At 57.0% G+C, this 16,086-nt stretch overlaps 1 protein-coding gene across 1 annotated transcript in view; it reads left to right on the forward strand.

Moving 5' to 3' along the window:
- The window catches only part of RGL1 (ral guanine nucleotide dissociation stimulator like 1), a 71,816-nt gene that overhangs the window by 30,313 nt on the left and 25,417 nt on the right, over positions 1-16,086 (forward strand). The window contains exons 3-5 of the mRNA XM_058668938.1: positions 431-639; positions 9,213-9,287; positions 15,423-15,607. Coding sequence (XP_058524921.1) covers positions 431-639; positions 9,213-9,287; positions 15,423-15,607 — 469 coding nt within the window. The remainder of the gene's footprint in view (positions 1-430; positions 640-9,212; positions 9,288-15,422; positions 15,608-16,086) is intronic.

A 16,086-nucleotide genomic window follows, 5' to 3' on the forward strand; every position in this document is an offset into this window, starting at 1 on the left:
CCCACCCAGCTGTTGCCTGATGACTCTGCCTTCCATGAACTGCGAGGGCTGAGCCTTGGTCAGGTTTCCACAGAGTACCAAATGACCATGGCCAGGTTACCAGGCTCATCGCGGGGTCATCTGACCCTCTCAAACCCTAAAGCCTCCACGGCCTGCCCCTCGTGGGCAGCGTGAGCTCTGCGCTCACCACGGTAGAGCCACCTCCCCTTGAAGAGGATCAGGGAGAGGTAGTGACTCACTCCGCTCCATGCTGAGACCGTGGAAGCTTCCTGGTCAGCTGGACAGATGTGAGCGTCCCCTCTGGGTACCACAGCCCCGCTTCTACCCGCTACACCACACCCTGCACTTGTTCTGGCGTCAGCTCTCCAGGTGCTCTTCTGTTATGTGAGGGCTCGTGGCTCCTGATGCTAACTGGTCATTCCTCGCTCAGGTCGAAGGGGACCAGCTGCCGCCGGGACACACAGTCAGTCAGTATGAGACCTGCAAGGTCAGGAGCATCAAGGCCGGCACGTTGGAGAAGCTGGTGGAGAACCTGCTGACGGCATTTGGAAACAACGACTTCACCTACATCAGCATCTTCCTGTCAACGTACAGAGGCTTTGCCTCTGCCAAGGAAGTGCTGGACCTGCTGCTGGAGCGGTGAGTGCCACCTGCTGCCTGAGGAGTGCGGGGAGGGAGCCCCGTGGGGGGACTGGCCGCACTCGGAGCATGCAGGCTGTTATGCTCGTATTTAGGGACCGCTCACCACCCTGATGGAGTTTCAGTGCATTGTTGGCATGCCTGGAGTCCTGTCCTGGGGGTTGGACGTGTGTTCTGGTGAAGGACACACACTGCCCGGTGACGCGTCCTGCACGTGTGGCTGGAGCAGCGCACGTCTGTGAGACTTGACTTGATGTTGGAAGGGAGGAGCTGGGCTCAGACAGCTGTGGGGGGGTGTCTAGACTTACCACCCACGCCCTCCCCTTCCAGCGTCTCCTGCTGAGGAGGAGGGGTTCAGGATGCTGTTTTCATGTTACCAGTTCTCATACTAATTGAAGAGTATATGAAAATTGTGAAAGTTTTGTTTGTATTACTTCGTTTTCCCTAAGTTAGACTGAATTAAAAACCACGGGAGACAGACAGTTACCAGGTGGCCAATTATTCAGGTTGACACTCCGTGTCACAATTTGAAAACTGGAATTCGTCTAGGAACAGGTGTTTTGGCGAGAAGTGAAGATACCTTGTGTGCAGTGTCAGCTGCCCTGGCTCGGCATCCTGGCTCCGTCTTCCTAGTCCTGGGCTTCATGGGCGGTGGTGGCGAGGGCTGGAGGGCTGGTGGCACCTGTGGAGACCTGACTGTGTTCTTGGCTCCTGACTTTGGGAGCCATTGTGGCCATCTGAGGAGTGAACCAAGGGACTGTGGTCGCCTCTCAAGTGAATTAAAAAATAAAGGTAATCCAGATACAAGTTCAGAAGTTCAAATAATTCAGAAAACTATAAAAAATGGAAAAGTATAAGCTTTTTTCCCAAACCTCCAGTCCCATCCTTGCTTGGGAATCACTGTGAAGCGTTCTTTTCCGTTTTCCCACCATTTTCCTGAGTATGTGTAAATATGTGTGTGTGGACACACATGCAACAGTTGTCACGTGGTTATCATGTCATGTGTACCTGTGTGTGATTGTGTTAGGCTTTCGTTACTCTAACTGAGGGAAGCGAACTTGAGAGGTATGTTTTGACTCACAGTTGTGGCAGCTCACAAGCCCAAGTCAGGCGGCGCTTTGGTTTGGCCTCTGGTTGGCGTTGGCCGTCACATTCGCCGGCCACCAGGGAAGGCGCCCGTCGTATACAAATATTCGAGAGACTTTAGATGTTTAGCTGGCCTTTACTCCAGGGGGCCGCAGTCACCAGCCTCACTTCCCAGTGCAGCAAAAAGGCAGAGCCCAAGCCACAAAGGAAGGAAAAGCCAGAAAGAACCGTGCAAGGGGGTTTTAAACCCCCCAACACAGAAGCTGGAGTGGGGTTGCTTCGGCCCTTCTTTGGTGCAGTGGTGACGTCACTGCCCTGGGGCCCACCAGGATTCTGCCATCCGTTCTGGGTTGCAGCCTGGGACTGGGCTCAAAGCTAGCTCCACCCTCCTCTGGTTACCATGGTAACCGGCACCGGCCAGGCCTGAGACACCACAGGGCGTCCACGGCGAGAGCGGACTGACTCACACATGTTAGTCCGTGTGGCCCTCCAGGACTTCCCCGAGAGCCTCCGTCTGAGGACATAGACGTCGTGACTGGGTGCAGTTTCTGTGTCCTAGCACCATTAACCAACACTGGGGACCAGCCCTCCACACGTTCTGGAATGTCCCTCCACAACAGGGACATGCACAGGGCCTGCCTGCTAAGCCACGCAGTTTTGCTTCATTTGTTTTTATGCTTAAGTAAATTAGCATATGTAAAAGCTTTTTAAAAAGCTGGAAATGCTGAAAGCTAGAGAGATATAGGCAGTTATTATTTCAAAGTCATAGAGACGGATCACCACAATCTTTTTAATGGCTCTGTGAATTTGAGCACATGTGATTTAAATTTTTTTGCACTGAAATAAACTAACTCTTCATTCTCAGTTTCCTAGGAGCCTTCTGAAGCAGCCTTGTTTATCAGATGGGTGGCCTGTGGACGGGCGCGGAAGCTCGCTCCAGTTTTAAGCTTTATAAAGAAAGTGTTGCAAGAAATAGTTTTGATTATTTATCTTCTGAGGGCTTGTTTGAGAATTCTATAGGATAATTTCATAGTGGATTGACTAATAAGTTAAAAAAAAGTATGCTGGAATCGAAAGACTCCAAAGAGGCCAGTGTTGTGGGGCAGTGGGTTAAGCTACAGTTTGCCAGGTTGGCATCCTTCTCAGGGTGGCTCTCCTTCAAATCCCGCTCCTGGTAGCACCCCGGGAAAGCAGCTGCCGCTGAGGGGTCCCTGGCTCCTGGGCCGGCTGACTGAGGAGTTGGATCGCCCCTGGGAAGTGCCACCACGCTCCCATCTGCTTGTCCCTGGCGGTCACCGGCACCCCAGGCCGCCTGGGCCGGCTCTGCACGTGGAAGCTCCCGGAGCTGTGCTTTTCCAAGTGAGGCTCCTGGTGGATGTGCCTTCTCCGTTTCCTGCTTATGTTTGGGGCTGTTTTTAGCAGATCATTGATCAGCTGTTTGTTAAAGAAGTCAGAGTTTGCTTGTTTTATGTTTGACATTTTCTCCATTGGTTTTATAAGTTATTTAATAATAGCTGTGACACTGTTAAAATTTTTTTAGATATTGGCATGTTTTAATCTTAAGAAAGAGTTGATAATTCCACTGACAGTAGGGTTATTAAGAGTGGGTTTTCCCCAGCTGTGGGCAGTGGCCTAGCTTGCACTGTACCTAGGCAAGTGTTACACTGCTGGCCGAAAAGCAGCTAAGAGCTGATGAGCATCCTGGACCTGCTACCTACATCTGTTAACCAGACCAGTGTGCCCTCAGAGTCACCTAGCCTGTTGCCTATTTGTTTTGTGTTGTTTTGTTTTCTGAAGATATGTGTGTGTGGAGGCGCCAGGTCCATGAGCACCTGGGACAGGGGGGCTGGGGAGCAGGGTTCAGCAGGGCCCGGGATTAGCTGGCCTGGAGTCTTAGGCCTGCCTGCACAGTTGATGTCGGGTTCATGAGCCCCCAGGGCGGTGGGGTCCTGTGGGGTCTGGGATGGATCATCTGATTTGCCAATGGGTGAAGCCCACTGGCTTCCTGGCAGCACCTTTGTGGGGGCTTGGTGTGTGTGCTTGAAGGGGTCTGGGGGATGGCACAGGTTGGGGCGTGTAGGGAAATGAGGGCTCATGTCCAGGATTGGTGGTCTGACCATAGAGTGTGTATCAGAACTGGACCTCCTCAGTGGAAAAGACGGAGCAACGGAGCGCAGGCCCAGATGGAGGATATGGCAGCCCACTGAGACCTGCAGAGGACATCTGGTACCATAGCAGAGGAAGGAGGGCAGAACAAATTAGACAACAACCCCAACCAAGTGGTGACAGCAACAGTCGGGGCAAATGGAGACTCTAAGGTTGACTCTGTCAGCCAATGGACATGGGGAGAGTTTCTCATCCTTGGGTCAGTGAGATTGAGAGCACTCAGAACTATTGAAACCACCTGGCAGAGCCCTCGGAGTATCGCCACATCAGGGCATCGGGTTGATGTTGAGTGGCTCATTCCCCAGGCCTGGGTACTGCGGTGGTTGGGGGGTTGGGAATGGCTCACCCCCTTACCTCCCCCCTTTCCCTGGAAACAGGAGGAGGCAGTAGAAAATTTGGAAACAATGACCTCACCCACTTTCCCCTAATCCTTGATCCTTCCCACCCTGATCAACTATGTAAACATCATTAAAAATAAACATGAAAAAGGAGTGGGTTTTTCCTCATCTATGCTCGTAGAGTGAGATGCTTGGAACCCACAGTTTTTCATGGGTTTTTGTTCACCAAATGGCTGGCTTCCAGAACCGCTTTGATCTGGTTGTGACTTCCTGTGGACAACACAGATAACCTGCTGGCTAAATCCTCACTTTGCATGTGACGGGATCCCATATAGGCGTTGGTTTGTGTCCTGGATGCTCCACTTCCCATCCAGCTCCCTGCTAGTGGCCTGGGAAAGCAGTAGAGGATAGCCCAAAGCCTTGGCTGGTCCGCTGCATCCATGTGGGAGATCTAGAAAAAGCTCCTGGCTCCTGGCTTCAGATTGGCTCAGCTCTAGCCATTGTGGCCACTTGGGGAGTGAACCAGCAGATGAAAGATCTTTCTCACTGCCTTGCCTTCCCTATTTGTAAATCTGCCTTTCTAAGAAGAATAAACAAACAAACAAACAAACAAGCAGACCAACCAGATACAAAGAGCTGTGTTTTCAATTGCTACATTGATCAAGCATTAAGCCTGCGCGAGGAGCTTGGGGGTTGAGTTGGTTCAGTTTGTTTGTTTTCTTATTTAATCACTCCTACCTGTGAGTGGCAATTGAAGACTTGCAGGCAATTGAAGACTTTGCTATCTGTTATTTGGAGGCAGCACAAGGAGGTAATTGCAAGCATCAGGAACTCCTCTCCAGTGCCTTTGCAGCTGTCTCTTCTGCTCCTAGTGACCCACAGGCCCCGAGAGCCGCTGGAGTCCCCGAGCGCTGCGGTCCCTCCACGCCGCACATTCTGGAGCAAGTTTAGCTTAGGGCTTCTGTGCGGCCAACCTTTCCTTAATGGCTTAATTTTGTAAATATTTGTTGGTTTTGTGAAAGAGTGACAGAGACCTAGATTTCATAGTGGCTGACTCACTCTCCCAGGCCTGTAACGGCTGGGCCCGGAGGACGTCAGGCATGAAGCGCATTGCTGCCCCCAGGTGCCCGTGAGCAAGAGGGCGGAGTTGTAAGCAGGCGAGAGTCAACTCCAGATGGGTCCCACGTGAAGCCTGCAGTCCCGTTGCAATGTCTGTGCTTTGTTTGTTCCGAGTTACTTATTAATGTCAAATTTCCATCACTTACAAAGCAAAGTGTTTCAAAACAATATCAAGTGGTTAGCATGCTGTGTGGGACGCAGTGCCTGCCAGCGTGCACTGTGGGAGGTAGCAGCTGTAGCCAGCACTGGAGTTCTGAGCTCCTGGCTTCAGCCTGGCCCAGGCGCGGCTGCCGAGCGTGCAGGGATGGGCAGCAGTGATGGAGGACTCTGCCTGGCTCTGTTTCAACATCTCCCTCTCACTGAGTTGTTTTTTTTTAATGTTTACAACAGCAAAATAATGCTGCACTTTATTCCTTTAGTTTTTACCAGTCCTCCCCCTGTTCCCACGAGGCCAGTTGGGAACTAGCCAGGGGTTCCTTAGGAGCCTCTTGTCTCCCCAAGTGGGGGAAGCCTCTGGGAGTCTGCACTCTGCCAAAGACACAGATGTGCCAGGGCCCCTGGCATGGCTGCTGGGAGAGGAGGGCATCTCATGGACACTACATTTGTGGGCAGCGGCACAGGGACATCGAGAAGCCTGCCACCGGCGGGTGTTGGCAGCCTGTTAGCGTCCGTGATTATCCAGGTCCTGAAATGGGAATGATGTTGGCTGCGCAGGGTCGGAGGCAGGGAGAGGGGCTGGAGCGGGCTCAGCATGACGCTGTGCTGCTGGTACTCGGGGCAGGAAGGGGGCCCTAGAAAGGGTGCCTAGGCAGCCTCTGGCCAGAGCCACTCATGGCCTGCACTTCAGCCCTCGGGGCCAGGTCAGAGCCGTGCCTCTGAGCTCACTGATCTGAGATGGTAAACAGGTACATTTAAAACACTGAGTTTGTGGTGACGTGTTATGGTGGCATCAGACTGGGCACTGCTGTTAGAGGGATGGGCTGGGCCCCAAGGCCACACAAGGTAGGTCATTGCCGTTTCCCTCTTGTGTTCAGGGTGACATTTCCACAGGAGAGCTCCCAGGGCCTGGCTGGACAGATGATCTCATGGGGCAGTCAGGGTTCGGCCTCAGCACCCCGCTCAGGTCCATCTCCCTGTGAGTGACCAGAGCTGTTGTAGGGGTCCATCCAACCAGAACGAGGGAAGGGTGTGGAGCAGCTTTGTGGCCACAGCCCCCAGCAGCTCTGTGGTAATGGGGCTGTGACCATCCAGTACCCCAGGGTCGCCCTCAGGAGGTCTCCCTTTATGGCCTGTCCCTCAGAGCTGCCCAGGGGACAGGAGGAAGGAGCTCCTGGCTCCTGACCATACTGGCTGTGACCATCCAGTACCCCAGGGTCACCCTCAGAGGCTTCCCCCTCATGACCTGGGCCCTCGGCTCATGGCCCAACCCCTAGGGCTGCCCAGGGAACAGCAGGAGGGCACTCCTGTCTTAAGTGGCTGAGGGTTACCATGAAGCAAACTAACAGCGAGGGGACCTTCCCTGTCTCTGCCTTTCAAATACATGTTTAAAATAATTTAATTTGAAAGGAGAGGGCTTAGCTGTTTTTTTTTTATTTAATCTTGTTTTTTTAATCTGTGATCTTAGTCTGGAAAATGTGATTTTTTCCCCATCATCCTCTACTGAACGTGCGGTGGCACTGGTGTGGATGCAGTCAGCTGCACGCAGCCTGGTGCACACAGAGGCAGCCTGGGGGTGTGGGAGACACGGCCAGGCTCTCCTCGTGCGCTGCACCAGGAGCTGTCGGCTGGACTGGCTTGCCATGCATGGGCCAGTGCGCCTGGGACCTCTCCACGGCTCCTGTCATCTTTCCATGGGCCAGTGCTGTCACAGTGCGTGAAGTGCCAGGTGACAGGCAGACAGGTAGTAGGGGGATGCTGGGGACAGGGACATGGGAACACTGACCATGGGCTGGCCAGGGCAATCGAGGATGTTGTGGCGAGGACTGAGCACTCCTGCAGCAGCACAGCCAAGGGTGCCAGTTCCTCCGTGCCCTCTGCTGGCAGTGCTGGCACAGTCAGCCTGGCTCTGCTGCTCCGTGCCCTCTGCCAGGCAGTGCTGGCACGGTCAGCCTGGCTCTGCTGCTCCCTGCCCTCTGCCAGGCAGTGCTGGCACGGTCAGCCTGGCTCTGCTGCTCCCTGCCCTCTGCCGGCAGTGCTGGCACGGTCAGCCTGGCTCTGCTGCTCCGTGCCCTCTGCCAGGCAGTGCTGGCACGGTCAGCCTGGCTCTGCTGCTCCCTGCCCTCTGCCAGGCAGTGCTGGCACGGTCAGCCTGGCTCTGCTGCTCCCTGCCATCTGCAGGCAGTGCTGGCACGGTCAGCCTGGCTCTGCTGCTACCTGCCCTCTGCCAAGCAGTGCTGGCACGGTCAGCCTGGCTCTGCTGCTCCGTGCCCTCTGCTGGCAGTGCTGGCACGGTCAGCCTGGCTCTGCTGCTCCCTGCCCTCTGCCAGGCAGTGCTGGCACGGTCAGCCTGGCTCTCCTGAAAGACCGCTGTGACTGGGCTAGGAGCGAAGGGGTTTTCTTCAGGAAAGTCTGTGGTGTGTAGGAGTTGTCACGGAGCAGACCTCCCAGAGCTCTCTCCTCGTGGCTTCCTGTGCATCAGGGCCAGGTGCTGTCCTGTAACCCTCAGCAGCAGAAGTGGCTCCCTTGGGCCGCCCAGCGTGATGCGTCCCAGAACCTTTGCTTAGAGATGGGGCTGTGAGGGCAGTTGGTGCAGCGCTGCGTGGGCAGGCAGGGCAGGGCTGCATGGGCAGTTGGGGCAAGGCTTCGTGGGCAGCTTGGGCAGGGCTGTGTGGGCAGTCGGGGCAGGGCTGTGAGGGCAGGGCAAGGCAGGGCTGTGTGGGCAGGTCAAAGCAGGGCTGTGTGGGCAGGTCAGGACAGGGCTGTGCAGGTAGCTCAGGACAGGGCTGTGCGGGTAGCTCAGGACAGGGCTGCTGTGGTGTTGTGGGTTCACGGAGACACTGCTCCTGCAGAACTGAGGGTGAATGCCAGTGCACAGCTGGACCTGGGGACCTGGGCCATGGCCAGGCCTGCCCACGGGTGCACAGCTGGACCCGGGGACCTGGGACCATGGCCAGGCCTGCCCGCGGGTGCACAGCTGGACCCGGGGACCTGGGGCCATGGCCAGGCCTGCCCGCGGGTGCACAGCTGGACCCGGGGACCTGGGCCATGGCCAGGCCTGCCCGCGGGTGCACAGCTGGACCCGGGGACCTGGGGCCATGGCCAGGCCTGCCCGCGGGTGCACAGCTGGACCCGGGGACCTGGGCCATGGCCAGGCCTGCCCGCGGGTGCACAGCTGGACCCGGGGACCTGGGCCATGGCCAGGCCTGCCCACGGGTGCACAGCTGGACCCGGGGACCTGGGGCCATGGCCAGGCCTGCCTGCGGATACATGAACTGCAGCTTCTGGTGGCTTAGCCAGGAGTCTTTGGTTACTTTTGAATTTTTAACAAGGAAAAAATTAAATGTAGGCACTTGTTTCTTTAAAAAAAAAAATCAAGCCCAACTAACAGCTGCCCTCTCCCTGTCACTGGGTCTGGGAGGGCTCGGTGCTTTCCTCTTACCCAGAGTTGCCCCTACCTTTGGCAGGATGTGCCCGCCAGCAGGGTGGGCACATGGGGTTGCTGTGCCATGGATCTGGCTCTCTGAGTGGTGGGTAAGTGCTGGGAAGCTCTACGGTGGCGGGGGCAGTTCTGAGGGGTGTCCATGTCAGCTCACTCCTCCACAGGCACCTCAGTGCCCCATGCTGACGGGTTAAACATGCCTGGGCGGAGGGCGCAGCTGCTTCCCACCATGCTGACCAGCCTCCTGCTGTGTTTGGTCCATGCAGGTATGGAGACCTGGCAGACCCTCGCTGGGAGGAGGATGGATGTCGGTCCCCAGAGTCCAAGGCCATCATCAGGAAGTGAGTGATTTCTGCTATGCCGCACGTGTCCATCGAGGTGGTGTCCCAAAGAGCTTAACTGGGGACTGCATTGGCCCCATGCCTCTGGGCTTGATCCCTGACGCAGGCAGGCACAGCCCTGGACGCGACACAGACAACCCAGCTACAGGCGCTGAGTGCTCTGCAGGCCGTGGAGGCTGGGAAGGACAGGTGGTGGAGAGTCCCGGGGCGGGCTGGGGTCTTCAGAGGCTGGGCTGATCTGAAGCTGTGGGTCAATCCTGTGGCCCCAGGCAGAGAAGCTGCAGGAGGCTCTTAGGCAGAGACCGTGTGTGGAGGCATGAGGAAGCAAAGGAGGGGCAGAGGAAGAGCGGCAGGTGCTGCGTGCGGCCTGCAGGGAGGTGGGGCCTGGGCAGCAGCGCTCAGAGGACACGACGAAACATGGAGCTTGACTCTGAGTAGCTGAATCACATGGCAGAATGGTACAGGTGAGGATTTAGAGGGGCAGGGAAGGCTTGCGGGCAGCCTGCTCCAAGCTCCCATCTAGGGAGGTGCTAAGAGCATCGGTGGGGCTGCTGGCCATTGGGTAGGGTGAGAAAAAAGGGAAGCTGGGTGTCTTAGGGGCAAGTACTCTAAGGGGCTGTAGGGAGAGCCTGGCAGGGGCACACAGTGTGTCTGCTCAGGCCTGGGCTGTGGGACAGAGGAGGGCCTGGCAGGGGTGTGTGCACACAGTGTGTCTGCTCAGGCCTGGGCTGTGGGACAGAGGAAAGCTTGGCAGGGGTGTGTGCACACAGTGTGTCTGCTCAGGCCTGGGCTGTAGGGAGGAGAGAGTCTGGGAAGGTTGTGTGTGCATGTGTCCGCCACAGGGCTGGGCTCAACCCCTGGTATCAAAGACAGGATGCACTCTGCTCTCAGAACTTCATGCCATGGAGCAGTTTTCAGCCTGGGGTCTGAACACAGATGGAAAACAATGTTCAGAGATGGAGCCTGGGTCCTTCCAGTGTTGTCAGGTTGGAGAAGGGTCCAGCTGGGGACAGGCATGGGCAGTGTGTCCCAGGGAACAGCGTGGGGAGGATTTAGGAAGCATGTGGCAAGCTGTGCTCCTTGCTGCCTGAGCCTCTGCATCAGCGGTCCCCTGACGTCAAGCCCTTTGGCAAGCACACTTTGGAGGTGGGTCAGGAGAGAGGCCCTGGGCAGCACTGGCACAAGCTGTCTGGTTGTCAGAGCTTGTCCTGTAGGAAGGGGGAGGTGCGCTGGCAGGCCAGGTGAGGCTCGCTTCTTGTTGGTTGCACCCTTGCCTTCAGGGTGGGCTGCAGTGCACCCTGTGCCTCCCTCGCAGTGGGCGCAGGACAAGGGGCCATCCTCCACTGCTTTGCCAGGCACATCAGCATCACTGGCATTGTCTCCGCTGCTGGGCCACGGCCTGCCTGCAGTCCTGATGTTGGGCCAGAAGCTGAAGGCCTCCTTACTGCTGGATCGGGGATTCTTAAGCCGAGTTAGGCCTTGTGGAGCTGTGTCCTCTGAGACTTGCTGCCGGAGTGTTTGTGTGTGACCAGGGGAAAATGTTGGAGGACTGGGGAGGGTGTTGGTGCAGCACGACATGGGTGTGGTGGTGGGGAGGGCCTTGGGGTGCAGGATGGCATGGATGTGGTGGGGAGGACATCATTGGGGTGCAGGATGGCATGGGTGTGGGTTGGGAGGACACCAGGGGGTGCAGGATGGCATGGGTATGGGGTGGGAGGGCCTTGGGGTGCAGGATGGCATGGGTGTGGGGAGGGCCTTGGGGTGCAGGATGGCATGGATGTGGGGAGGGCATTGGGGTGCAGGATGGCATGGGTGTGGGGTGGGAGGGCCTTGGGGTGCAGGATGGCATGGGTGTGGGGATGTGGGGGTGTGGTGTTGAAGTTGGGCCTGGCCTGCAGCATTTGGGATTTGATGTCTGATTCGGGCAGGACAGAGTGATCAGACGGGTCCTGTGTGCAGTAGGTGTAGGCTGCTGTGGGGGCTGCCTAGCCTGCACCTGGGCAGGGCCCCCCGGGTCCTGAGCCCCTTAGTCTGAAATTCCTCAGCTTAGGGGCGGGTTTGAAAGTCAGGAGTGTTGCCTGAAAGCCTCTGGATGGAGCTCTGGGTATGTGAGGCACAAGACCAGAGGTCCTTGGAACTGTGGGTGGGCGCTGGGCAATGTCACACAGGTGGAGGTGAGCCACGCGGGGAGCAGGGCCAGCTGTGGTGTCAGGTGGTGCCAGGGGAAGCAGGCCCATGATTCTGAATTCATTCAGGTTCCGTGCACTGCAGGGGCGTGCACAGGGGCTGGGGTGAATGCAGCTGAACGGGTTAGGGCACATCAGAGCTCCTGGCCTGAGGTCCCCTGAGGTCCCTGGGAACGTGGCCCTTGCCCAGAACGGGCTATGTCCCTGTGTGCTGCCCCTGCCCACCTGGCTCTCACCATTGCCTAGCTCCTCCCCGTCCTGTTTCTCAGCACACAGCACCATTCCTTCTGGCCCTGTTTCTGAACTCTGCTCCCCGTTCTGGCCTTACAGGTCCACAGCACCCCCACCAACCAGCCCGACAGTGAGATGCTCGTGTGAGAATTCACTTTATTTTGGAATGTATAGGGCTTGTGACAAGAGCAGGATGATGGTTTGGATGTTGACTGAGTCCAAGGCTGAGGCGGCCCAGCGGAGGCCAGCCCTGACCTGGAGCCACGGGGCTCCCACCTGGTCCCTTCAGCACAGAGCCCACAGGTTCAGGGGTGTCGAGGGCAACCAGCCCATCTTTGTGTGCAGAACCCGACGGCACAGAGGTGCTTTGTCGAGGCTGCCGTGGCTGCTTCCCCCTGCTGGGGAGACCATAACTCGTTTTGCTGAAATGGGAGGAAAGGTTCTGGTTTGCTGCTGCCAGTGCTCGTGGGTCCCAGTGGCTCACTGAGGTGAACGAGGCCTCCGCGTGGAGCTGAGAGCTGCAGGTGCCCGCTGCTGTCCAAGCTGTGACCTCTCTCTGGTACTGATGGAAAGAGGGACTGCCCAGGGCGCTTGCCCGTCACGTGCAGGCCCATGTGGAGGCAGACACAGGGGTCCTGGCGGGTTTAGCTCAGGCTAACAACGCATCGTTGGAGCCGCAGAGTGACCCTTTCACATAAGTACCAAGGAGGAGTTCCCTGTGTGAACACAGACCCAGTCCACCTTGTAGCCATTTAAGGAATCCGCAAGAACATGTAGTTGCACATGAAGGAGCCTAGTGCAGTGGAAGCGCTGGCTGCCGCAGCATCTCCTGTGTGCAGGCCACTGGTCCCGGAGCCTGCCCCCTGCAGTGGGAAGCAGGAATCCACTTGCAGTGTCAGGTGCACACTGAGGCTTGGGGTGTGGTGTGTGTCGGTTCTGGAGTTCCCAGCCTGGCCAGTGTTTGTGAAACAGGGGACGCATGTGCTTTGACAAGAGAGCAGCTCGGCCCACACTCATTCCATCCTTCCTGCGGGTCCTTTGGTGGAACCAGACGCGTGTCCCCTGCCTGGGTCAGACTGGTTGGCGTTATGACTCTGAATGATTCTTTCATTTGTGCACGGGAGGAACCGGAATGTGCCCAGTGTCATGGGGTGAATACAGCCATATGTGCAATAAACGCACACGTGTCAGTACGTGTGCAAATGAGTAAATGTGCAGTGACCACATCCACACAGAATATGCGTGCACATAGTGATATGTACGTGTAATGAAGTCATAGTGAGCACAGTGACTGCGTAGATAGTGACACTTCTTTTTAAAAATTATGTAATTGGAATGGCAGATTTAGAGAGAGAGGGAGACAGAGAAAAAGATCTTCCATCTGTTGCTTTATTCCACAAATAATGCAATGGCAGGAGCTGAGCTGAACCAAAGCCAGAGGCCCACTGGGGCTCTCCCATGTGAGCGTAGGTCCCCGAGGCCTTGGCCCGTCCTCCTCGATGGGAAATGGAACATCCAAACGCGACTTGGCACGCATATGGGACTCTGGGCTTGCACATGGGAGATTAGCTCTGTCCCCAACTCAGTGAATGCACTCGTGCTGTGAATGTATACATAGAGTAAACACATACAGTGAGTGTGAACACACAGGGACACTGCTGTGCAGTAAATAACACTGAATACATACAGCATGTGCAGTGAACAAGCCTGTGCACACTAGATACCTGCATATACTGAACACATCAGCGAATGTGTGTGTACAGTGAATAGACACACGTGGTAGACACACGTGCACCGAGTGAAGGCACCTTAAGCACAGGGACTGCGTGTGCTGTGAACACTTGCAAGTCCACAGTGTATGTGCATTACAGTGAATGTACACATCCGTGCACACAGTAAAGAGAAACATGCGGTCCCATATTGCTGGTAATGTGTATGCACACGCAGTGGGCATGAGCTGGTTTGCCTGACACACTCACCAGCATCTCTTCCTGCACTGAGACCTGCCCTGCCACTGGCGCTGTCCCGGCGTTCCTGGCCTGGTCCTGCCAGAGAAAGTCCGTGGTGTGCAGCTCTGCGTGCAGGGCCAGCAGCCCTGGCATGCCCCAGGTCCCTCTTGGGAGCCTGTCCCTGTGTGCATTGCCGGCCCTGCAGCCTGTCCTACCCCTACGCACACACAGTGAGACGCACTCTGTGATCACGTGCGGCCATGAGCAGCTGAAAGCGGCTGCGCGCCTGCCTCCCAGGAGTTACCAGGGAGTAACTAAGCATGGAAACTAAGCTGTCCATGTGCACATCACTTCAACATGTATGCCTAGTCGTGGAAGCATCTGGAAGGGTGCGCTTCAGGCTGCTAGCGGAAGGCCAGACAGGAGCTGAACGTAGGGGAAGCCCATGCTTGCCCTCATAGTCTTTGCATTTGTTAGGATGTACTTTTCTGCGACAAATAGGAAATGTTGTGATTTTAAAATGGTGTTCCTGCCAAAAGGAGACAGAACAAGCAGTAGGTCCAAGTCCACGGACCTCCCACCCCAGTTGTCCTGGCCTAACTCCCTCTAGCTTCTGGAAGACAGTGGGTTGTTTTGGGAAGATGACACTTAGAGAGTGGGGGGCTATTACCAACGCAGTGGACTTGATGTCCTTTCCCTTAGGTGACCACAGTGACAGCAGGCGGCACCACTGGCTTCCTTCTGCTGAGTTCCAAGGGCAAGTGGTGAGGCCGACTGTGCTCCTAGCCACTGGGCGGAGCAGGGACCAGGATGCCCAGCCTGCTGCAGCCGGCAGGGCAGCCAGAGCTCTTCAGGAAGCCAGTGACGCTTCTAGCACTTGCTGAGAAGTGGGGTTTTTTGGCTGACACATTTTGGTCAGTGAGGTCTCTAACTTGAAGACCAGGTGATGTACCAGCTGCTCTCAGAGACAGTGCCTGCCCCAGGGCTGCTCTGCAGGTCCCTGATGCCTTCCTCTCTGAAGTCCTCTTGGTTCCTGAAGCACACAGTGGCCACTCTGGAGGCAGATGTGCCTCTCATGCTCCAGTCTGTTCCCTGGGGAGGGAACGCCCTAGCCTGGTGGCTGCAGGACGCAGGTCTGCCAGGCCGCCCCAGCCTGGTGGCTGCAGGACACAGGTCTGCCAGGCGGCCCTAGCCTGGTGGCTGCAGGACGCAGGTCTGCCAGGCTGCCCCAGCCTGATGGCCCCAGAATGCAGGTCTGCCAGGCAGCCCCAGCCTGATGGCCCCAGAATGCAGGTCTGCCAGGCAGCCCCAGCCTGATGGCCCCAGAATGCAGGTCTCCCAGGCTGCCCCAGCCTGATGGCCCCAGAATGCAGGTCTGCCAGGCTGCCCCAGCCTCATGCCTTGGTCTCTCCTGGCCCTGAATAGACAGGAGGTGAGGGAGCTCACGCTGGCCTCCTGCAGTTGTTTGGCATTAAGGCTGGGACTGGTGACGTCCTGGCCCCTGGGATGTCTTCCCTGAGGGGTCACTGGGCTCCTAGGCCATGCAGTCCATCTGCAGCCTCCGGTCTGAGCGTGCAGAGCTGTGGTGTGTGGGTCACTTCGAGGTGGCTGCCAGAGCTCACCAACGCCCACACATCTCTGCCCTGGTGGGCTGTTGTTTGCTGCCACCCACTGCCCCAGGCATGGACACTGCTTTGCAAGTGCTTCCCAGGGTCCTGGCCCTGCACCCCCACCCCCGCTGGTGCAGTGACACCGCCTCTGTCCTACAGTGCCATTGCGTCCATCCTGAGGGCCTGGCTTGACCAGTGTGCCGAGGACTTCTGGGAGCCCCCTCACTTCCCCTGCCTACACAGGCTGCTGGCCTATCTCCAGCAGACCATGCCAGGCTCGGACCCAGAACGGAGAGCGCACAATCTTCTGGAACAATTTCAGAAGCAGGAAGTGGAGACTGACAGTGAGTACTGGTCACTCTGGGAGAGGTCAAGCCGGGACTTCGAGCTGTGCAGAGGCACCGGGCACCAGGGAGCCCAGGGTGCTGCAGAAGCTGCTGGTGCCCGCAGTGCTGGTCCTGCACCTGACTGGCACCCAGCTGCTCCCCCATGGCGCAGGCTGTGTGGGATGAGCTGCCCAGGTGCCACCCCTACACCTTGTCCCTGCTGGTGGGAGTTTGTCCGGTTCTGTCCTGACCTCCCCAACACATGGAAAGGGGTTTCTTTTCCCACAGCCAGATTACCGTCATTTGGCGTCTCTCACCTTATCAGAAGAAGTTTCTGGGCTGTTTTCTTCAATGTGAGGAAGTCAGGGTATCCTCGGGGACACAGGAGGGGCTGCCCTGCAGTCACGGGGGCTCGGAGTGCCGTGAGGCCCGCCTTCAGCACACATTATCTCCCCTGGCCGGGGGCAGAGCCATTGCCATGGCAGCCGACCTGTTTC

This window comes from Ochotona princeps, chromosome 10 (assembly GCF_030435755.1).
Source record: "Ochotona princeps isolate mOchPri1 chromosome 10, mOchPri1.hap1, whole genome shotgun sequence".
Taxonomy (NCBI): domain Eukaryota; kingdom Metazoa; phylum Chordata; class Mammalia; order Lagomorpha; family Ochotonidae; genus Ochotona; species Ochotona princeps.